The following is a 25428-nucleotide window of genomic DNA, read 5'->3' as shown; positions in this document are numbered from 1 at the left end:
TTCTATATCATCTTTTAAATATTCAATATTTTGGAAAATGCATTGGAAAATAACTATAGTAAATAGTAAGAATAAATTATGTCTAATTGATTTTTCATCTTTTAATATATATAAAAAATAGATAGGAGAGAGCTAACTTATTTAAGTCTTTGGAAAATGAGTATTCTATAGATCAACCTACCATAGTTCTGATCTCTTTTCTTCATTTTTCTTGTAGTTTAAGACTAGAGGACTTTAATGTAAAACAAGCAATATAATGCATTGTTTGTACTTTAGGGCTTGTGTCCAACTTGAATAAATGTTTTGTTTTTCGTTTAGTTCAAGATATGTTGTGGCATTTTAGAGTTCCATTCTTGTAGGACAAAAAAAAAGTTAATGATGTGAACAAATTGGACTAACTTCCTTTTGAACAACCAAGCATTAAAATCTCGATGCAAACAAAGAATAAATAGTGATCATATATTTACATATTTATAAGTGACTTTTGAATACCAATTTAAGTGACATTTGCTCCTCAAATAATATATTTACAAAAGAGATGAATGGAGTGTACCTCTGCTTGAACTGCTAAACAGTATATGTTCCTCCTCTAATCTTGTTTCATCTCCGATAACAGAAATCCACGTTTCTGCTATCTTCTCCACTCTTCCATTTGCCATTTCTGCGATGGTGAACGCTCGTGATGTTCCTTCAGATTCTGCTGTCAAAGCTGGAGGCCTGACCCGTGGAACTATAGCTCCGTTCAAGTATATGATATTATCATTTCCAACTACTATCATTTTGCGAAGGCCATTTCCAGAAGCAAGCTGTTTGTGCATGTGACCGAAAATGACCAGAGGGACCGAATATGGAGAGGCTTCCTTTAATTTGGCTAAGGCTTGTGCTAGATCTGCATAAAATCATGTAACAATCTCATCGGAAGTCTTGACGTAACTAGTAAAGTGACCTGGAGAGGTCAAGCTGCGTAAACAAACTCTTGCAGAGTAAGGCTGAGTCTAATAAACCCTTACCTTCAGTCCCTTCCCCGGTAGAGCGAGCTTAGTGCACTCTCATTGGGATAAGTGGGGTGTGTAATGATGAATCAGTAAGAAAGATATCAATTCACAAGTATTACCTGGGTCACCATGGTCACCACCATCAATAAACCAGTCTCTTCCGCAGATGTCATCCACGTCAGCACCTAACCCTGCATCTCCCTACTCTTAATACTTGAACCACAAAAATTTCCCGCAACAGGTACAAGTAACTCAAAAAAATACTACTTCAGCAAGCTATACACCTGTTGGACCATTATGAGCAAGGAATATAATTGAATGATCCTCTGGAGTGCCCATGGCAGCTTGTAAGATTCTCTCAGCACTTCCATCCATATCACGGACTCCATACCTAAGAAGGTAAAATTGAGAGGATGTAAAGTTACAACTCACCATCTAAGCTACATCCTGAGTGTTAAAGCAGAAACTTGAGATTGCAGATATTATTTGCATGATATTGCGCTTTATTTAGCTAGGGCTGCTTCTGATATAGGCACAAGAGGCAAAGATTGAAGTCACTAAATTGGTTTTAGACTATATCGGTATATGGAAAGTTTTCCTTTCCGATCAGAGAATTTTGAAAAAGATTATATCAAGTAATTAAGTTATTTCTATAGTTTATGCTGTAAGGACACTCCACAGCCAGAAGAAGAACATGGGAAAACACTTGGAGAGTGACCAGAAACAAATTCAGTCATTTTGTTGATTCTTGTAATGTATTTTTCTAGCATTTGAAGAAAAGACATTGTGAATTAGGCATATAAATGTTGAAGACTATAAAGAGTCGATGTCTACATAGGAGAGGTACGCTTATACCTCTACAAGAACAAACAAAATGCATCAGAAACTTCAAACCGTAAGTTCTGAACCATTGGTTACAACAAATTAATAGACAATGCTAAACATGCTTAGATACTTGGGCTAAACAACATTTACAAATTATAGACAAAGTTACGATGAAAAGTCAATGTGCATTGAAGAGGAAATTACTAACAAACTAGATTAGGACCACAAACCTTGCTTTGAGAAGCTGTTTCCGGAATAAGGGCCTACCACCACAAGAAAAAGGTCGTCCACCAACAATACTGAGTTTTAGCATAGGGAGATCCATTCGACGGTAACCAACATGCTCATCACCAAGACTGACACATCATAAATTGTCATCACGCCAACAAGATTTTATGGTATAAGTTACTTTTCCTTTTATTATATAAAATGGGACATAAAATAGGTCAAGACAGAAATCCTTTATTATGGGAAGGACTTAGCTGTCTGATTCATTTTTCTGGTATTTAGCTCTTTATTCAAGAAAATAACAAGGAAAAGTTAAAAAAAAAAAAGAAATTGTCCTTCAGAATATGGATATGAACTGATGTTATATCATGATTTTTCTTTGGTTATGACCTAGCTTACAAATCAATCTTAGTCTTTGTTTTCCCCTCAATTATGATAAGTAAAATTGTATACAAGGTAGTTTAGTAGTTGAAGCCCTAATACTTTCCAAGATAAAAAATCATAATCGAAAGAATTGAACCATCGGACAAATTTGTATGCCGGATAGTTGAATTTTAAGGGAAATCTTTGCAACATGAGCCAGAATCTCAGAATCAATCTTTCACTGGTCTGGGGTTAAATCAACCATGACTCCTTGATGCCGAGAAAGACTCATTCAGCAAACACAGATTTTACGACTTAGTTCAGATTACTTGTGGTGAATAAATCTATAATTTGCCAAATTTAAATAAACTTTTTAAGTTCTCATTGTGGAAAGTTAAGGTTGTGGATAATTGCCCAGCCAAAAGAGTTCCCATTCTTCATTATTATATTGCTATCTTTACTTTTAGCAGCAAATATTTTCCAGATGTGCAGATATGCACATGTTTCTGTTGCGTGATCTTTTCTTTTTCCATAACCTACTTACATGTGTTGGATGTACATAGTCCAACTACTAACAGATGTACCAAGAGGACCTTTCTGGATCCTGGCGATTTATTTTCTATCTAGCAATGACATATCTTATCATCTATCTTCCTTACTTCTGAGACAAAGTGGTATTGAGATTGTGAGGAACACAAGATGGAAGGTCATGCCAGAGTGAGAAATTGACAGTCCTAAACATCATAAATAAGCACATAGCTATGCTATTTAACACATATAGATGTATAGTTTTATTGAAACTAAATAATTATATATCTCGGAAGACATACCATTCCAGCTGAAGTTGAACAGCATCTTTTTCCCTACAAATTGAACAGCACACGCTAAGAAAAAAGAAGTGTATGAATTCAAAAAACTAGTTACGAGGTAGTACATCTCACTATTAGAGAAAAATAATTTGTTGAGACATCAGACATGCCAACTAGGTGGACAGGAAAAAACGAGCCTGACAATATGCTTCATCCTTTTTTGATACTTCATATTTTCAAGTCATTAAAGATGTTTACAGTTAATGATCAAAGTTTCTGAGGAAGTTATGTTTCAAGGAAAACATCCTTTAAATTTATCAATGATTTTCCACGGGCTCTACCACCAAAATCAATGCTAATTAATCCTACTCACACACTACCACAGTTATCACCCCATTTGCCATCATCAACAACAACCTTCATGAAGCCACAACACTGATCCGAACACCCTATCTACCAGAGTTTGATTCCAACAAATAATGGAAAATGAATGAGAAAGTGATTTATTCCTCTAAGCAGTCAGATAAAATGGAACTTGGACTTACTTCCCAGAGAACTTTTGAGTATTCCATGCGTCATGGTTCCCTAGAATAACAGCTTTGGTGATCTCTAGATCTGCTATGCTTCGGACTAGATCCACATTTTCATTCCCAAAATCCCCTGAAGCAAGGACAAAATGAAGTGAACTGATAATTCTTCCAATCTAACCTGGCTAGTGAATGAAAAATAGTAGTTGAAAGAATACAATAACTATGTAGTATGCATTCTGGATAAATAGATGGGAGATAATTAGAAGACATGCCTGTAAAGAGCACCAAATCTGGCTGCAAATTTTCACAACAACAAAAATCGTTAGCTGACAGAAGGAAATGAACCAAGAGATGTTATAAAAGAAAAGTAAAAGGATTTCGCCAGAGAAGGTCTTCATTGTCCCAAGAAAGAAAGAAAAAGTGGAAACACTAGGGATCCTCCCAAAAGTTTGGTTTCTAAAATTAGTTTTCATAATGAAACTTGCATTTCACGATCTCTCATGGTTACGTTGTACACCTATAACATTTTTATGAAAAATAATAGAAATCATTCCTCAAAACTACACAAAGTACAGATGGGCAGATAAAAATTATTTCTTCCATGTCAAAAAAGTGGGATGGAGAAGAAACTCTGAAGCAACTCTCAAAGTTTCATTTCTCAAAATTTCTTGAACACTGTACTGCAATTACGTGTGTAGAATAAGTCATATCCAAAGCATATCCACTGCTCATAGAGAAAGAAAGTTAGCAGCGATAGCTAATTATCCACTAAAGAGAGGAATGAAGTATGAAAGATACTTTCCACAATTTTTATCAAATTATTTTTGTTTCATAAACATATGAATTAATTTTGTTAGTCATGATACCTTTACTTTCCTTCCAACTAAAAACCTTCATAGAATAGCAGAGCGGGACACAATTAGTTTACAAAATTAAGTGGTACACAACAAAATACAGCTATGGTTCAGTTTAATGAGGCAAAGAGCAAGGGAAATATAAGACCCAAAAGCAAGATATGTAAGGCTTCATAATTTGTAGTCATCTATCCTCTTGTGCAACATTTATGCAGGACATGTTTTTAATCTGCTATGCTATTCAGATGCAGCTTTAGCATGGCAACTGTTCCATTAAACAAGATAATACTTGCCATTGCGAGAAAGCATTATGCGAGTACACAAAAAATACAACGATGTTCCATAACACGAATTATTAATGCATACTACAATACTTGGTCTACATGTTAAGACTAATAACAATTGGCAGTCAAAAGCGTCAAATTTAAGGAACGTTTGACTTCCTTTTTGGTTAATTAATCCAATTCAGAGAGCTTCCATTGAGATTATAACCAATTTCTAGCTCCATTTGGACACATATTTGACAGCTAATAGAATCAAAGTCAATGCAAAGTGAGCTTGAAGTACTAAATTTGGCTAATTAACCGAGAAACAATATCGGAACAATCCTTCAACAATTTAATGGTTAGTAGATCTGATTTCTGTTACTTTGGCTGGATTATTTTGTGAACTACAATTTCCCCAAAAAGAAACTAGCTTTTCAACAGTTAATGGTTAGTAGAAACTAGCATATTCACAACAAACAACACCTCAATAATCCTAGCCCAAAAAGAAAATTAGAATAAATTAAACAATATAAAGATGCCAAGTACCTTCAAGAGTTGAAGAGCCTTCCTATCTTCTTCAAGGTTCCAATCATCATGCTTCATAATCCCCAACATTTCCACAAAAAGGATAGTAACACAAAGTCAACACATACAAATATGCTAGTACAATTTGAACAAATTCAAATCACAAAAACGAAGTAATTTCATTATTAGCTAGTGTTTGAGCATAGATTTGGGGAGTAGATTTTGAAATTCATCTTCAAATATATTTCAAGGAATTGTCTCACAAAACATCAAATTCCAAAAATTGCAACTTCAAAAACTCCACGGGAGACTTCAGCAGCACATGGAAAATGCTAGCAGTAATTCAGAAAGTCCAGGTTACTATAGAGATGTTGAAGCATATTATACAGTCGCTTATATGAGGCTTGAAGGAAAATGCGGAGCTAAAATTATCGAAGGATATGAAATTGATAGCTTACGACGTCGCCGACGACAACGATTCGGACGGATGATGCCATCGGGAAGTGACCGACGACGAGTTTTGACGGCGCTGGATGACGGACAGAGCCGGTAATGCCACGGAATTGAGTCGGCGCGTGTAACAACGTGCTACCGTTGAACATATATAACAAATTTTCGGAGGGCAACTAAATAAATAACTGTTTCAATTTCTAATTGTTTTTGAAAATCGAATATATATATATATATATCACTTGAAATCAATTAGATCAAACGGAGAACAAAGTTAGGCAGGGTCGAGGGGCGTGAAATTTATTGTTTTTTAATGTTTATATAGTAAATGTATATTGTGTATTGTGTTTTGATTAATTTGATTATTATTATTTCTTTTTTTTAGATGTTATATTATTTTTCTTTATTAACATACTAACATTTATGCTTTCATCATTTTTTTCTTTTTTTTTTAAAACTAATGTTTGATATACTTAAATGGAGGATCTTAAAAAGAGCATTTCTATCTTCTCGAGATAATGATATACGTATATTTTAACCCTTCACATACTTCAGTTAAAAAGAACCTCTCTTTAATTACTCGATAATAAAATAATTATTGATTCAAATCATGAAAATCACTACTTACAAAATATGATATAAAACTACATGATAGAGACTTTTGGTTATGCTGTTAAGAGAGTCAAAAGAACTTGTTGAATGTCTAAGAAGGAGACTGCAAATTTTATAAGACATGTAAAGGATGAATATGATTAGCAAATTTGTGCGAACCTCGATTGATTCAATGAGATATTTATCACCTTTCACCAGCAACTTAGTAACTATGTCCACCCAGGTTAGCTTCAAAATTTGTTTGTTCTAGACATGGAGTTTAATTTATATTGTGTAGGATATATGTCTTTGAGAGAAAAGAGACGATAAAGTAGTAAGATACAAAACATATACAAACGACTGATAGTAATATACATCAAAGAATTAAAAACTAAAGAAGCTAACTCACTCCCTCTCTCACTTACATAAAATAAGACGAAAGAAGTAAATAACCTTTAGACTATCAAGTCACCATAAATATGGCAAGGTGATCACCGTCCAAAAATAGCTAAAATTTATAATCTAAAAAACTAAGACAAATTTAACTAATGTGAGGTCAAAATATTTATTTATTTACTATGAATTTGGATATCGCCACAAAAAACAACCTAAATTTCTACTGGGAAATAATTTCTTTTTAATAGATTTATACAACGTAAATCTAGATTAATTAATGTGAGGACGAAAATAGAAGTTTGAATATATAATATTGTCAAAGGAAAAAAAATTGATTCCTCAAAAAGTAACACCTTCGTGTAAAATGAGACAAGAGGAGTTAAATAATCTTTACACTTCAAAGCACCAATAAATACGACTAGGTAGCCAACATCCATAAATATTTGGAATTCGCAATTTAAAAATAAGACATATTACCTGCTAATCATATTAAATCAATTGCAATATCATCTTGCAACCAATTGTGTAATTGTTGCATTGTCAATGTCAAATTCCCCATTTGGAATAATATTGCCAACTTGATCTTCATCTTGTCTTGTAGAAAATGCAGGCCTCTTTGGAGTATTCATAACTAAATTTTCAATATTTTTGAACATAGATGAAATTTCCAACATTGTAGGCCTATCCAATGGATTTTTTTGGACACATAATAATGCAATTTGCATGCATTTTAATAGTTTACAAGAATGTGTTGTATCATCAAGTGATTGATCCATAAATTCCATGCCTTCACCATCTTTAAACATCTCAAATGCCTGTATATTTTTTTTAAAAAAATATTAATTAGTGGTATTTATAAATTAAATCTCAATGGTATATATATATGAATTTATATTCACAACTCACATAATCAAGAAGGTCTAAATTGTCATCTGGACCATAGTAACATGTATTCTTTTTTCCACTTATGATTTGAAGAAGAAGTACTCCAAAACTGAAAACATCAGATTTTGTTGAATATCTGCCTTCAATTGCATATTCAGGTGGAATATAACCCCTATAACACATAGCAAATTAAATAAATATATACATAAAAATTAAATTAAGATTCGAGTTGTAGATCCAGTCACTGGTGTCATATGCTAGTTTTAGGAAAAATTGTCTACATCACCACCCTTTAATGTGTCAACCCTTTCTTAAACCTGATGTGTTTCGTGGACGGATTATATTTCTTTAATAAATATAAATAAATAAATTTAATTCGAAAATATATGTATAATACTTACTTTGTTCCAACTATTTTGTTGGTATTTGCTTCAATTGCATCTTTCTTGAAAATTCTTGCCATTCCAAAGTCAGAAATCTTTGGTTTCATTTGTAAGTCCAATAGAATATTGCTGGCTTTTATATCTCTATGAATAATTGTTAATCTTGAATATTCTTGGAGGTATAATAGCCCTTGAATAATGCCTTCAATTATTTGCACTCTTTTTTCCCAATTTAGAATTAATCTTCTCACTTGATCTACATTTGGAAATACAAATCAAGTTGATCAAAAAAAAAATATAGATACAATTTGTTAGTATATATTTATATAATCGGAGTTTAATCTCATATACCTGTGAATTAATGAAAAAAGGAGGTCAATCAGATAGCCACATATTCTATGTATTATCATCGAAAAATAGTAGACACGAATTATATATCTTTCAATAAATACATAGCTCAACGATAATGTAAAAATATTTTTACGATGTATATAAATTAAACTCAATATAACATGAAAAAGAAAGGAAGGGAAAATAATGACTTACTATAAATGTAGTAATCCAAGCTCTTGTTGGGCATATATTCATATATCAACATTTTTTCTCCATTTTCAATGCAAAATCCCACAACTTTTACAAGATTTATATGTTGTAATTTTGCAGTAAGAATCACTTCATTTTCAAATTCTTCAAATCCTTGAGATGAAGTCTCTGATAGCCTTTTCACTGCTATTTCTCTCCCATTTCTCAATTTTCCCTATATGGATTAATTAAGATATGCTTAACTTAATTAAATTAATAAAAAAGAAAATTGCACGTAAAAATGATATTTAAAAGCTAATCAAACAAGATTATAGTTAGCTTAATTCTTACTTTTAATTAGAGTTTGAAAAAAGTAATATTATATGGCAATTTGATTAGTTGCTTTCATGAGACTTTAGACTTAAAGAGTGCAATGAAAGAGTTGACTATATGTTGTTGGTGTAACTTGACAAGTTGTGCGTGTGGTGAGACGAATATGATTCTTCGGTTATGTTAATTATAAGATTTCGAGTTTAAGTTTTAATATATCAGAATGAGCAAATATCTTCATATAAAGCGTTTTTTTTCTTTTAATGAATCTTATGCAACGTGAAAAGGAATAAATCGGGCCTTTCAAAGCAAGTACCAAACATCTAGTGGAAATCAAAAGAAGGAAAACCATAAACCAGCTCAACTTGACCTAAACTAATAATAGTCTGTTTGATCAAACTTTTTCGTAAGAGCTGCTTATTTGTTTTCATGAGAAGTTACCAAATTTGTTTTACTAGTAATTGTTTTGAAATACACTTTTATAAATATTAGAATAATACTTTGTGCTTGGTCGATTCGAAAAAACTTTTTATTTTTTTCTAAAATGAAACAAAATGTTAATGTACCTTGTAAACAGGTCCATATCCCCCTTTTCCAAGCTCATTTTCAACTGAAAAACTATTTGTAGCTTCCTTCATCTCATCAAAGGTGAATATTTGCAAAGTCCTAGTTTCTTCATCTCCTTTTTCTTGATTATTGTTGCTTCCAATTTTGTTCCTTGGCACTTGAAAAAAAGGAAAGAATAAATTTTGAAATTTGTAATAATAGAAAAAGGTGTATATTTATTTTAACGAACTAATAAGGAAATAGTATGACGTACGATTATAAAAAATAGAGGAAAAATAACGATTTAAAGAACTACCTAGTATTTTTCTCCTTCGAAGACACCATAGTGTAAAGATAAGCAACAACAACATCAATATAGATACCATTGGAATCAAAATGAGAATCATTCGATTGAGTTTTTTCTTCTTCTGCATACTAGCTGATTGATCAATAGCTCCCACTTCTTGTATATCTTTAACTTCTAACAATGAAAAAAAAAAAAAGCAAATTGTTGAGACATTGGCCTTATGATCGAATCGAGGTTAATTCAAATTAGTCAAACAAGTGAATTTCTTGTTAAAGAAAATAACGATTTTAGGTCAAATATTCAATCTTAAAGCTAGTTCATGAGGTAAGAGTCGTCCAAAATTCATATAAATAGACCAAGTCACCCATAAACAAAATCAATGTGCGAAATTCTAACACCCAAGCCTACCAAATATAGGGCAAACAACAAACTACATTGACCCAACATTGAATAATCAAAATTAAGACGAGTCTAGCTCTGACATCATGATAAAAAAAAATGGACGTTAAATCTGACTTAACTCAAAATCTAGCTCATGAAGTTAGAAGCAGATCCAAGATTTAAAGTAAGGTTCTTAGTATTACCTAATGCAGCAGCCTGAGAAAGAATAGAGGTATAGTCATATGAAACTTGCCATGCCACATATCCCTTCAAATTCTTCTCTTTTGCATAAGAAACTTTGGTTTTAATTGCCTCAACATCATCAAAACCAACCCAAGTTGTACCAATAGAGACATAATTCATCACATAAGTTGAATTATAGGTTGAATTTTTAGCGCGATATTTTATCATGTCTCTCTTGATACTATTGAATTCCAACAAACCATTTGTGCTCGCGAATGGCTCTTTTTCACCTTCAGTACCATACATAGGATCTTTTGGCCCCGGCCCTGTTCCCTCCGCGCCAATTTTGTTATTTTTTGGACTAACCAATGTCCATACATAGCCAAAAAATGGCAATCCTAACACAATTTTTTCACTAGGGAAACCAGATTTGATCCAAACATTAACCCCATAATCAGTGTTCAAATTATCATTTGTTGAATGGTCACTATACAATGCTGCAGCAGGGGATGTGTAATTTGTTGTCCCTGGATCATAGTAATCAAATGCAAAAACATGTATCCAATCCAAGTTTTTCCTCATTGACTCAATTGGAAAACTCAAATCTTGAATAAATGGTGTGTGTTGACTTGCCATAGTCAAAATAAGTCGCGTTTTTTTCGACTTCTTTGACTCTAGATCAATAGCTACTCTCCAATCATCTAAAAGGGTAGCCACATTGGACATGTCTTGTGATGAAGTAGGCCAAATCCAGCAGAAATCAAGTCCATCAAAGCCATAAAATCGCGCTATTTCAATGGATGAGTCAATAAAATATTTTCTTGTAGTGAAGTATGTACCTGTCATTAGTAAATTCAACCCAGATCCATATAAAGATTGATCACTTCCACCTATTGACAAAATTGTCTTGATTGATGGATTTTTCATTTTGACAATTTTATTGAAGTTTCTAAGTTGCTCATCATTTGATGTTGTGACAATTATGTCATCTATTGATGAGTTGAAGGATACTTCAGCATAGCCATATATGATGTGTGTGTAAAGAGATGAATTTATGCTTTGCATAGTGGAAGGATTTGTTGTGTCATATTGCCAATAACCAGCTTTTATCCATGTTTCATCTAATCCTATGGATTTGTGTAGTTGAAATTGGAAAATTGTGTGGAACAAAAGAAAAATAGCAATGTGTTTGAATGCCATAGAATGAAGTACATTAACTCATTAAAGAGGCATTTAACTTTAATATATATATATATATATATATATATATATTGAGGTATTGACCACCAAGGATATATATAGTTCTGAAGGGAAATAATATTCCTAATCAAAGCCCTCGAGTTTTTATATTTTTTTGATGAGGAGTGATTCCCCCTTCTATGGTCTTTCGTGTACGAATGCGAATTAGTTGACCACCAAGGGTTAGTGAAGGACGGACCTGCTCTAGTTACTAGTCTCATATTTAAATATATTGAACCAATGAAAATATATTTTAATAGAAAATATATTTCGATTTGAATTCAGATTAATCGAACTTTAGTTTTGATACACGTCTGTGGGGATACAAAAAGATAAATTGATCTTTGACAATGTGAGTAGTTTTATATTATACTATCTCATTATAATTTAACTTATTGTAACTATTAATACATTAATTATTTCCTAGTGGATGAACCACATGCCATGAATGGTCATGAAGTTATACAATACAAGAATTTATGATTATGCTATTATTAGCAAATTTGGGTTATAAACTCTTTAAATTTCTTAGAATTATGGTTCAAATTTTTTATAATCTCAACATTAGCATACATTGTATTTAATTAGACTCGTATTTATTTTCTTGTAAATTTTTCTAATGATAGAAATTTACATCATGACTTGGAAAAACAATAAACGACTTCCAAAACTAATCAAAGTCATACTTGCATGCTGAATTATTTTTTTCTCAATTATTAGTCGTAAAGTTTTAGTAGACAAATTTAAATGCATGAACAATTTGTTTTACTTTAATAGAGTATATTCTTATTATTATTATTATTATTATTATTATTATTATTATTATTATTATTATTATTATTTTATTATTATTATTTTATTTAAAATGTTATGTCCAAAGACTTGCACTTCACGTCAATGATTTTGGTCCTGTCCAAAATTCCACAAAGAAAGAAAGAAAAAACACGTCATTATATTATTTATTTTTCTAAAATGATGTGATATTTTTCTTTTAATATTCTTTCAATAATTATTTTATAAAAAATATATATCATATATAAAGTACTATAATACTATTGTTATAATAATATGTTATTATAAAGTTCCCGATAATACTTCAAAAGAATTTCATTCGTGGAAACAAACGCCTTCTTATTGATGGTTGTTACGTATTATTTCATAATATATAATATTATTGTATATATTATGTTGTATGATATCGTATTGTATTGTTCTAATGATTATAATGTTTGAATAAATTGTATCGTGCTTCATCGTTATATAATGTCACATATCAATAATTTGAATGATACATTTACGAGAAAAGTAGAAAACGTGGTGGAGAGCGAATAATCGTTAGATATAGAAGTTTTATTTATTTTATTATTTTCATTGATAGCCACTTTAGTCAAATTTTTAATTTGATTTTCTTATATTAATTAAATTTCACGTACTGGCAATAACGCATGCTACGGTAAGTCAACAGAGAATAGTTGAATATAAATGTTGACTGAGTAAAGTCAACTACAATGTTTTTATAATTCTGGAAAATAAAAGTAAAATGAATTAAAGAAAATCATAGACAGCTATTGTGATGCATCATTGAGAGCCTGTTTGGCTCAGCTTAAAAGCTGGTCAAACTGACTTAAAAGCTGATTTTTGACTTATTTAGCTGTTTGACAATACTAAAAATAACTTATTTTAAGTTAAAAAAAACTTATTTTAAGCCAAAAGTTAAAAGCTGGGGTAGGGGTGCTTTTTCTTTTTTAGCTTATAAGTTGTTTTAAGTTGACCACATTTTTATCTTTTTGCCCTTAATATTTTTATACAATCTCCGAATTACCCACATAACTCTAACATCTCTTTCTTCCATTTTCCCCTTTTCACGTTTGGCATAGCAACTTCAGCACTTTTATCCAAACACATAACTGCTTATTTTAAAAATAAGTTTCAGCACTTTCAAAAGTACTTTTTAAAAGCTGCTTTTATTAAGCCCATCCAAACGGGCCCTGAGTCCTTTTTTCGAATATACTAATTTTGTCAGACTTTATTCGTTTTTTATTTTTCGATTCAATTTTATACTCCATAGTTCCATTACATTTTCTCAAAAGAAGTCAAAAAAAATAAAAATTGCATTTGTAATTTCTTCCAAGTTGCATATATAGGGACCTATTGAATTTTTTGTTTAAATGGAAAATGGAAATCGAAGTCATGTGAAATTTTCAGCAATATACAACTTTGCTTTTGACATTTGTTCACATACAAGTGTTGAGATGTCAAAAATCGGATATCGATATAATTATGTCAAGTTTGAAATATAAAACTCGAAAATTATGTTATTATACTAAAATTCAAAGAAGCACGACTATGTCGCTTTTTTTAAATTATAACCATATTTCAAGTACCTAGTGAATCGTTGGCTATGTTTTAAATAGTAGCCCTATAGACAGATGGTTATTCGATATATATTAATATCTCATGTTGTAATGACTAGGGGTAATCGTCGATCAACTAGTTTCAAAGTTACGCCATGGGAAATTATTGACATGCATATAGAAAAGACTGTGAGAAAATCATGTCGAAGAAACTCGGAAAAATGACCTAATCATTTAGGGGGAAGGAGTGGTTATAAGTTATAACCTGCATTTGTTTTTCTGAAAAAGTGACAATTTACACATTTATGGAATGTATGTATAAGGCCCAAAATCAACTTTTGGGCTGATAATTTAAAATCCAATAAAAATAAAAAAGAAGAATTGGGTTATCCTTGTTTCAAAACCAAACACCCTAAGGGTGTATTCGATACAAAGAAAAATATTTTCTATGAAAAATAGGTAGAATTTTTTTAATTTATTTTTTTATGTTCAACGTGTAAGTAAAAAATATTTTCCTAAATGTATTTGTATAAGTATAATAATACTATGGGATGTCAGGGTGATAGGTATGGAGGTGCGGATATGTGTTGGAGGGTATGACTGTAATTTGAACAGCTGGACACAATCAACGTAAAATGTCACCTGTAGAATTTGTTTCATTATTTATTTTTTACTAAGAAAGTCATTTTCCTTATTTTTAAACAACTTATTTTCCTAAGAATGATATTTTCTCAAAATATATTTTAACCAACCGAACAAATATAGAAAAATTGAGAATTTCTACTTATACCCCCCTTAATGTTTTCATATTGGAATGAAGCTTGTCCAAACCAAACTATAAATTCAAACCAACATGAGAGAGATAAAGGTTATAAAAGGAATTCATAATTAATTAATAATATTTTTTTACTTTATGATTTCACTTTTAAGTGTAATAAACTAAAACATCCAATATGGTACATGGATTTTTATTTATTTTATATGTCATGGTTCACATATTTGTCACTTTATTATAAGAAATACTACGTGACAAATTAAACACACAAATAGACATTATTCCATCATTTCACAGCTTGAGGTGATGCTCCCCATGTTTGTGAAGCTGCAAGAATTAAAAGTTGTAGAAGATTAGAACAAAATAATTAAAAATACAAAACTAATATTAATCTTGGAAGTCAATAATCTAATAATTCAAAAATTCCTTTTGTTGTCCAAATAATAAGATCATGCATTGATTAGAATCTTATGAGAAAACACCGATGACATAAAGTACTAAAAAACTATAAAAAATAGTTACAATATTTATATAATCTCTTTTACTATTTAAATATTTCTTCATATTATAGAAAAGAAAAATAATTGAAAGAAAAATGGGATGATGCACAAGTATCCCCTCAATCTATTGGTCAAAATTTCATAGACACACTTATACTATACTAAGGTCCTATTACCCTTATGAATTTATTTTATTAATAATTTTCTACCCCTTTTCGGCTTATATGGCACTATCTTGTGGGCCCAACGCTGGTTGACTTTTTTTTCTTCAAGTTAGTGCCACGTAGGCCGAAAAGGAGAGAAAATTATTAATAAAATAAGTTCAGGAAGGTAATAGCACCTTAGTATAGTATAAGCATGTCTCTGGAATTTCAGACATAAGTTGAGAGGATACTTGTGCATTTTCCCGAGATTAATTACTAACCTGTTTTAGAAAGTAGCCAATTTTGGTCTGCTGCCACGTGCCACGCAAAATAACCACGCAATCTTCTACCTTTAACGTAAGCAACCTTATTTCTAACACTTTGAGTATCGTCATAACTAATCCAAGTATTACCAGAATAACAATAATCTCCAACAATCGTTGCATTATACACCGTTGTGGCGCGATTTTGCACTATATAATTCTTGATTTGATTATAAGTCATCGATCCGTCATCGATCGAACCAACATTTGATTTACCATTTGCCGGAGCCCTAAGTCCATGATTATTCGCATTGACCAATTGCCAAGCATAGCCATAAAATGGAATTCCGAGAACTAATTTTTGTGCAGAAACACCGGCTTGAATCCATGAAGCAGTCCCATCACTACCGCTCACGTGGCTCACGGGGTCAAATAATTGTGCATGTGAATTGGTTTGTGATGGTGACCAGTTTGGTCCGTAGAAGTCATATGACATGACATTGAGCCAATCTAAGTTTCGAGCCACTGATTGAACTGGATAGTTCAAACCATTGACTCGGGGTGTGTTGGAAACAGCCGATGTGAGAAATAGTGATGTACCACCGGAATTTCTTGCCTCTGTGTTGATGGCAGCACGAAAATCGTCTAAAAGAATACCTATTTAAGATAATTAAAGAAATTACAATTTTAAAATTGGATGGTCAGACAATCATTATTACATATGGAGATCATTAGTCGGTCGAGTTACGTTTTGAAGTCTAAACCAATGACAAATGAAGCATATAATGATTGATATGTTCAACAAAACACAATATTTTAGACAAAGGAGTGTGTGCGTGAGAAAGAGAGAAACAAACATAGTATGTTAAAGAACGATAAAAGTCCTGCGTAGGTGGTTGAGCTCAGACAATTTTCCTCTCTTTGAATTAATTTTTGAGGTTTGAATTAGATCCGAGGCCTAATTTCACAAAGTGTACTAAAAACACACCCATAATCGACCACCAAAAAACAAATGATCATTTTTGCAAAAAAAAAAAGAAGATAAAAAATCAATCGAGTCACTAAAATCCAAAAAAAAACCCATAAAAATCTACCAATATGACCAATTTATTATTTAAAATAAATGAAAAATAATTTTCAAAAAATTAATCAACATAATTAACATATAATTAAATTCCCCAACCCCACCTCATCCCAAAATAACAAAACATATTAGTAAAATGATGACCAGATAATTTAACGTACCTAAATTTGTCATGTCTATAGTTGATTCAGGATATTCCCAATCAAGATCAAGTCCATGAAATCCCAATTGTCTAGCCAATTTTATTGATGAATCAATAAAACTTTTTCTTGAATTTGTTGTTCTTGCCATGATTCCATAAGCTGTTCTATTAGCTCTCCCTCCCCCTATGGACAACAAAGTTTTAACTGACGGATTCTTTCTCATAACTGTGCTCGTAAATTGTCTGAACGAATCTTGATCTTCTGGCGATATGACTAATTGATTCGATTGAGGGTTAAGGTTTGCGAACGCACAAAATAAATGTGTGAAAAGAGTTGAATCAATGTTGTTTAAGGATAATCCACTATCCCTAAACCAATACCCTCCTTTAACAACATTATTTTGTCCATTGGAGAAAATTAATTGTTGGAAGAAGAAGAATAAAAAGAAAAGTTTGATGAAATTAGCCATTGAATTGAAGGTTAATTGTGACTTTGGAATTTATGAATATATATAAGTTAAAAAAATTGATGAGTTAATTAAAAGATTACTTAATTACTGTCTACCGGCGGCTTTTAAGTTTTAACCAACATGTAAAGTACAAAGTGATTGAATTTTCATGCTTCTAAAAATAGAATAGTCAACATTTGATTATGTATTATAAGCAAATGTTTGAATATGTCGTTTGGATATTGTTTCTAATTTATTTTTTATCATTAACCTTTTTTGAAATAATTATTTAGTAAATATATAACTGTTTTTTTTGTCTCGCAACTTACGATTATTTTAAATCACGATTAAAAGTTTATTTTTGAGCAAATTAAAAAAATTATGAGAAAATTTGTTAGATCACAATCTAAAAGGTTTGAGTTTTATTGAAACGTTAGACGACTATTTAAATTTTATTTGTAAGATGAGAAATGTATGAGAAAATATAGTTGAATTCGAATCTAATGCGGTTCGAAGGGTGATTCCGTAAAGGATATATTTTGAATAAGTTTTACAAAATAGGGATAAAATCCAAATTAGATGGGGTTGCACTAGGGATCGGAATTGATGATTCATATACAAGTCATCCCTAAGAGAGGGAGCTTAAGTATGTTAGGTCAATAATCTAAGGATATAGAAAAATCAATGCTAAGGTCGTACATTGTATTGAAACTGGTGGATGAAATGTAGGCTCACGTTCGATGAATTGAATGAAAGTCTTAGAGTGGTTAATTAAACAAATATGTTGTAACCAGTAAAATGTTAGTCAATAAAAATTTCTTCATCCAAAAGATGAATAACGAAAATGAAAATGCTTAGATGAATGTGTAGGCATGTTAGTAGAAATATTTTTAAAGAGTGAGGCTATCCATGATAAGTTGAGGGTGACCTGTAGACAAGATGCAAATAATGAAATTGAAAAGATACGTACACATGAAAAGAAGGAGTTAGATGTGCCGCAATAAGATAATTCGATAGAATATGATACACATTCATCTAAGTGAAAACATGTCCCTAAATAAATTAAAACTTTAACCAATGATAAATTTAGCCTATTTTCAAATAATACATAAATAAACTTGACCATTCCAATTAAAAGATTAGTCTTTGATGGATTCTTGAAAAAATGACCATATGTCACGTTATGATAGAAATTAAATTTAAATAGTTTTTCTTATGAAAATAGGTTATCTTGGTGAGTTATTTAATTTGGTAATTGTTGACTTTTGAGGCTTATAGATTATAGAGGAAAATGCATATTAGGAATCAATTAGTCCATTCGACATGTAATTAATTTGTTTGATGAAGATGCAAAATATGTATTATATGTACGGTAATATACAAAGTTTATTCATTCTTGTTGCTGATTATATTACTTTATCAACTAAAAAACCCTTCTAAATAACTCATACTCCTCATCTCATTTTATACAAATATATTTGATTATACAAGGAGTATCGTCTATTCAGAATTTTGAGAGGATGAAGATGTAATGTTACGAAAAAGTGTATTGAGATTGGTTGAGTCCATCGGTTGTATATTATATCATCTTGCTAGCTTTGATATACACATTCTTATAGTGCTATTTATTTATTTATCAGGAATTTTCAACGTGAAAGACTTGAAAATTTTGAAAGAATAAAGCAAAATAAAGAAAAAAAAAATTAATTATAACACCAAAAGTGCTATCAATAACCACTTAAAGAGGGACATCAAATCATTATCGTATTATATGATATTTCGAATTTGGATTTATACAACTATATTTAGAAGAAAAATTTAGACTCACATGAACTCGAGGAATCCCTTGATATGAAGCTTAAGAAATGTAGAAAGACTTGTAATATTTTATTAAAAAGTCGATTTTGAGATGACCATAATATTTTTAAAAATATTTTGATGTGCAAGTTCTCGAGAAGATAGAGGAGAAATTTGGAGAGCCTATTGTTATCGAGACTGTCAAAAGAGGTTTTCGTGTACGCACGAGGCCATTACGAGAGGGAGAGCGACTATATACTACAGCGCATTGAAATATTATGCTCACCTGCAAGAGATCCAGCAATAACGAGTGAGGGATCATCGATGAATTACAGAACCATCAAGAGATCTACGAAAAGTTATGGAGCCAAACCAACTTATGTTGTGAACTATGTTACTATTGGATCACTATGGATTGGTTATGATGATGTTGAGGCTATAAGAACTAAAGTTTCTTACGCCAAGGATAAGGGGCTTCGTGGTTTTGCTGCATTCCAAATTCCTAGCGATGATGTCGATTGGGAGCTTTCAAATCCTTTGCAAATCTATCTTATAGTATGAATGTTGAAATGGGAAAAGTTACTAAATATAGAAAGAAAAACTCTTTTTTTAACAGACGAAAGTAAGACACTTAAATTGGGACAGGACGGGGAAGTATTATTGTTTTACATCCATAGGAAGGGAAATAACCATCATACAGAGTTTGCTTATTCATTTCAAGATCCACTCAGCTCTATCACACATATGTGTTGTCTAAAGTCAAAGGTGAGTTTAAACCCCGAAGCAAGGTTCTAAAACATACTTTTTCTTGTCGATGAACCTCTTCTGAAGAGGCAACACTAAAAATACAATTGATATTTCACTTTATCATAAAAATGAAATCAACTTCTTTGTACATATACAACAACATATGTTAGAGCTTTTCTGTGACATTTGCTTTTCATAACAGTACCATATAACCATGATAACTTTCTTTACAGCCTTAGACGAACAAGAAGACCATCGCGGTAGCAAGAGAAGGTTACTAGCAATTCTTTTGCCAACGATCATGATCACCATTCTCGTAATAATTTCAATACTTTGTATCTAAAAAAAAAGAAAACTGTAAGATCTTAAGGTAACTAATATCAATCCCTTGTCACTCTTGTTTAAAATATACTTGGACTTAAAAGTTATAGCTTTGATTATAGGTATCGAGGAATTGAACGAAAGAGTTATAGGTAAAGTTTTCAGCTTTGATCAAATAAAAGAAGCTACAAACAATTTCTCCATCAAAAACAAGATTGGAGAGGGAGGTTTTGGACCTGTTATAAGGTATTGGTAACTCAACTAGTCGATTTTTTTGGTACTCTGACTAAACTCTATGGAGAAATTCGACACAAAAATCTAAATGTGAAATTGACGAAAATATAATAGCTTGTATCTATATCTTTTACCTCCTCGTAGGATTCTTCTTGATCAAAGTATTTCCTCCTCGGAATACTTTGTAAGTTTTTCACATAACGTCTCATAGTTAAGACATATAACTCTAGTTTTAGATATTTGAATTACTTTTTAACCATCTCGGGCTCTCTGAATCTTAAAATTTAGATCATGAAGGATCCTTGACCACTAAATCATACTCCTTATTGTTCCAGGGAAGGCTGAGTGATGGACAAGAAATCGCAGTAAAACGTCTGTCAGAATGCTCTAAGCACGGAGTAGAAGAGTTTCAGAATGAGGTCTCACTTGCTTCAAAATTGCAACATGTCAATGTTGTACAACTTCAGGGATTTTGCATCGAAAAAGAAGAGAAAATACTGGTTTATGAGTACATGTCAAATAGAAGTTTGGATTTCTACCTTTTTGGTGCGCGTAACCTCTTGTCTCATTATAAAATTATTCATAGTATATTTGACAATGCTTACCTATTGTTTAAACAAACCTATAGGAACGGAGAACTTCAATCTCGAGAACTTGTCTAAGATATGTAGAATGTATCAAAAACCTACATGTAGGTGTCATGATCATATATAGTATATATACTCCATATGTCATCTAAGATTGATAATTGTCTGATCAATGCAGACCCCGTGGAGAGCCTGCAATTAGACTGGGATAATACGCGAGTTTGTATTATAGAAGGAGTTACTCTTATACCTCCAAGAGTACTCAACATTCACAGTAATTCACAGAGACTTGAAAGCTAGCAACATTTTACTAGACGACGAGATGAAACCAAGAATCTCAGACTTTGGTATAGCTAGACGACGAAAAAGAAGCAAACACTGGAAAGATTGTTGGAACTTAGTAAATATCATGACTCTTAAGCCATTGTTTACTTAATATTCCCTACTTTTTTTAACATCTCTGCTTGTGTTCTGTAGTGGTTGTGTTCCTCCAGAGTATGTTAAACGAGGTGTATACGATGTTTATAGCTTTGGAGTCCTGTTCGTTGCAAATCCTTGGTTGAAAGAAGAATTCATGTGAATATGGCCTCGAGAACAATTTGAATCTTCTTGAATATGTAAGTTCATTTCTCCCCCTAGAAACACTTGTTCTAGCTCAAATATTGAGTGTTTGTGTGAAGTTATTGGTGTTTGAGATACCGCTACACCAATAACATGTATATCTCAAATACAATGAGAGGATTCCATTCCTTAACGACACACATTAAATTTTGTAACCAACCTCATTTGATTAAAATTCAGGCATATGAAATTTCGGAAAATAGTCTCACTATTTCCCACCTTATACCTCGTTAACAAATTGAAAGTCTGCATACATCTTACTCTCCTCACACTCCACATGTTATTCTTGTCCTTGCTTGATTTTGGGAAATCCACATGTGTCATGAAGCCAAACTGTTTGTGTAGTGAATTGAAGTATATATGATGAATGAGGAGTCATGAATGATTACTTTAGTATATCATCAACAGTGGGAGATGACCTTATTCTTACATTGTGGAGGTAGAGACGATGTTTCCTGAAGTGCCTCGGCTCGAGTAAAACATTTTTAAAGGAGGTTAGAACAAATTATAAGATTTCCTTTATACTTTGTTCCAAAAGTGATGTTATTGTTTTTCGTATTCTAATATTATTTAACTTTGCAAATTTGTTCGATATCACAAACATAGCTAGACACTGAATAGATAAAGAACTGTTTGGTTGACTAATACAAGTGTGATGTATACTCCAAAAAATACATACAAGATCACAGTTGAGATTATTAATTTGACGTGAACACGAAATATGAATAAGTATCTCTAAATGTTACTTTTTTTTTTTTTGCTGAAAGAGGCTATGTATAATGTTACCTCAGAATTTTTCTTTATTTATGAGAAGTAGTGGATATAATAGTTAGAGAATGTTCTATGGACTATGAACTATATATACACCATCAAAAATTATGTAAAATCGTAAATATTTTTTTATTTTCGATATAAGTTTTCAAAGTTAAATTTTGAATATGAAATTGCTTTCGTAGTAAGTATTTTATCCGATGTGTAAATTTGAATTAATCTAATCACTTTATAAATATTGAATATGGAGTAAAAAAAATAAAAAAAAATATGAGCTAGGATGCACCATGAAATAGTAGTCAACTCCATTTATAAACATCTTTTCACATTATTCAAAATTTAAACACATTTTAATTTTTAAGGATTGGTAACAAAGTCAATTACGAAACCACTACGGATTTGTCAAATTTAACTATTCAAAATATATATATCTTGTCAATTTCAACGTTTGATATATATATATATATATATATTTATTACTCTAGTTTCAAAATACTTATCACATTATTATTCTTCATAGTTAAATTACTCTTGATCTATATTTTAAAATGTATTTTTTTTATCATAAAAAAATTATAATTTATAATAATTTTATTTTATAAAAATATTAAATTTATTTATTTTAATTAACTTTCGTGATAACTATTATGAAACGGAAGAAGTAATGTATATGATTAATAACCTTATCTTGTAAATAGAGCTGACTCAGAATTATGTTCTTTTTTGCCATTAATTAGTTTATTGACACATAGTTCCACTACCCTATACTATTTGAATAAATTGATGATAAAAGAAAAATAAAATCATTTTTCATTGGTTTTAAAACTACTTTCATAAATAGAGCTATTTATGAATATCAGTATATTTCGTTTTAAAAAAAATATCACTCTAAAAAAATTAATAAGAGGGTTGAAATTGCTACGTCAATTAATTTTTCCTATAAAGAGAGTCCACGAGAAAAATGAAGAGTAAAATAACCAAAAAAATTGCAAAATTCCTATTTGATTAGTATTTTTATGTTTTCTTTTTCTAAATCTGATAAAACTTCCCAAGAAAATGTATTTGACTACTAGATAAAATTTCTAGTTGACTATTTTAATAAATATTTTTTAACTTTTCTTCACAAATAGTGTGGACCATAGATAGTAATCACTTAATCGCAATATATAACTCATTATTAATTCAATTAATAAGATCGATTTCATAATATAAAAATATTTATATTATTTGTGTATATAAGGTGTCACAATTTAAGTTCATGATACATATTATCCATTTTGACCCTACATGCCTTGTGAATTTGTCCCTTGAGCTATACAGTCGCCATAGAGCTCAATTATAACATGTATCATGTTAACTTGTATCATGCCTTAAAATAAAGCTTCTTACGTTCGTTTTTCTCATATGCACAAGTTTGTTAACCTAGAAGCACGTAGTTGGTCGTCCACACTCGCTTCTTTGTCATAATCATAACACTTATTATCCGCTTTGATCCAATAGGTAGACGTCCTTATGTCCGTGTTTCGTGGACTATGCCTTCATCAATTCAAAAAGTATATATATCATGCAAACTTATGTTATGTATTATGAAAAAGTTTACTTTCCTCTTCAATTTCTATATAAGATTCGTCAGAAATATCATGTATAATACTCTAGAAGAAATCAAATAATTAAGATGGAAATTGACTATAAGATGAATGTGCCAATAGAACTTGACAAAAAGGATACATCCAAGAATAAATAACCAAACTGTTTGCTGAGAGGTCCTTATTAATTTGTTATGCGGAATTCGAGATAATACGAGAAAATATAAACGCGAAAAACAAGACAACAGATTTACGTGATTCACCAATAAATTGGCTACGTCCACGGGAAGAGGGAGAGCAGTTTTATTAAGGAGAGGCAAGAACAGAATTACAGAATAGGGTTTGCCATAGCGTCTATATATAGTGCTAAGCTACGCCCTAACAGGCTTGGGCCCAACATACAGAATTGACAGATAATTAAGGGCCCAATACAACAACATTGTATACCGTCGGGTCCGATTCAAGGCATTCAACAATAATTATACTTATTCTTAATGACAATTGCACTAAAAGTTGTCAAGAATGTTACAAATTCATCAAACTAATATTAAGGTAAGTAGAATATACACAAGCAGAAAAACAATACTAGTAGTTGAGTCAAAATATAATTTATTGACAGACAAAGTTAATCACTTAAAATTAATTTAGTAGAGACAATTTAATAATTGTCATGTCTAAGATATAAAAAAAGAATATCAAAAAATGTATTTCGAAAATCAATTTGATTTTCTCTTTTTTTCTGTTATAAAAAGTTTTAAGTATTATACATTTTAAACCTTACAAAATGCTAACTAATAAGTGAACCTCTTTTATTTTATTCATGCATCCACATATACATTATAAAATTATGAAAAATAGAAATTCAAATGTTAAAGAACATTTAATTTAATTACGTTGTGATGTATATGTATATATTTCACTACTAATGTTTATTTTAATAATTATCATTATTAATTTCGCTTCTAATTATATAAAAAATTATAATGTAAAAATTTAAACTCGATAAATCATGTTTTGAATTTCAAACTACACAAACTTACAAACTTTTGGACATTATGTTAAGAGTTCTATATGTTATTTCACATTTTTCCTAGCGATACTTTTGACCAAATATTACTCCATTATTTTTCCTTAATAAGTTGAACTTCCCTATTTTTTTTGTCGAATGCATGTTAGGGCGTAGCTTAGCACTATATATAGACGCTATGGCAAACCCTATTTTGTAATTCTATTTTTTGCCTCTCCATAATAAAACTGCTAGCTCCCCCTCTTCCTCGTGGACGTAGCCAATTTATTGGTGAACCACGTAAATGTCTTGTTTTTCGCGTTTATATTTTCTCGTATTATATCGAATTCCGCACAACATTTTTGTTATGTGTGTGTTATAATTTTTAATTTGTATATCTCTTCACAACAATACTTTTATATAATATATATATATATATA

General features: G+C 31.0%; 3 protein-coding genes and 1 pseudogene across 4 annotated transcripts; 1 reads left to right on the top strand and 3 right to left on the bottom strand.

Moving 5' to 3' along the window:
* Positions 1-403: 403 nt before the first annotated feature.
* Positions 404-6121, bottom strand: LOC107024172. Its single transcript, XM_015225083.2, has 9 exons — positions 5854-6121; positions 5417-5467; positions 4023-4044; positions 3766-3880; positions 3242-3274; positions 2051-2176; positions 1280-1386; positions 1115-1186; positions 404-889 (listed from the first exon to the last, which is right to left on the bottom strand). Exons 1-9 carry the CDS (start codon positions 5995-5997, stop codon positions 528-530), a joined length of 1032 nt encoding a protein of 343 aa, XP_015080569.1. The 5' UTR covers positions 5998-6121; the 3' UTR covers positions 404-527.
* A 999-nt stretch (positions 6122-7120) lies between these two features.
* LOC107024563 (G-type lectin S-receptor-like serine/threonine-protein kinase At1g11410) lies at positions 7121-11590 on the bottom strand. Of its 2 annotated transcripts, none has more exons than XM_015225556.2 (7): positions 10390-11590; positions 9815-9979; positions 9519-9676; positions 8647-8857; positions 8119-8356; positions 7739-7889; positions 7121-7647 (listed from the first exon to the last, which is right to left on the bottom strand). In XM_015225556.2, exons 1-7 carry the CDS (start codon positions 11567-11569, stop codon positions 7339-7341), a joined length of 2412 nt encoding a protein of 803 aa, XP_015081042.1. In that variant the 5' UTR covers positions 11570-11590; the 3' UTR covers positions 7121-7338. The 2 variants fall into 2 exon arrangements, with proteins under 2 accessions (XP_015081042.1, XP_027774125.1); XM_027918324.1 differs by having other exon boundaries at positions 7256-7647; positions 9815-9976.
* A 3260-nt stretch (positions 11591-14850) lies between these two features.
* On the bottom strand, positions 14851-17346 carry LOC107024565 (class V chitinase-like). Its single transcript, XM_015225557.2, has 3 exons — positions 16889-17346; positions 15662-16300; positions 14851-15064 (listed from the first exon to the last, which is right to left on the bottom strand). The coding sequence occupies exons 1-3, from the start codon at positions 17337-17339 to the stop codon at positions 15024-15026; spliced, it is 1131 nt and encodes a 376-aa protein (XP_015081043.1). The 5' UTR covers positions 17340-17346; the 3' UTR covers positions 14851-15023.
* A 1328-nt stretch (positions 17347-18674) lies between these two features.
* On the top strand, positions 18675-21717 carry LOC107024707 (annotated as a pseudogene).
* Positions 21718-25428: the final 3711 nt, after the last annotated feature.

The sequence above is a fragment of the Solanum pennellii genome, chromosome 7 (genome assembly GCF_001406875.1).
Source record: "Solanum pennellii chromosome 7, SPENNV200".
In the NCBI taxonomy this organism is placed as follows: domain Eukaryota; kingdom Viridiplantae; phylum Streptophyta; class Magnoliopsida; order Solanales; family Solanaceae; genus Solanum; species Solanum pennellii.
This window is presented reverse-complemented; position numbering and strand designations above follow the sequence as displayed.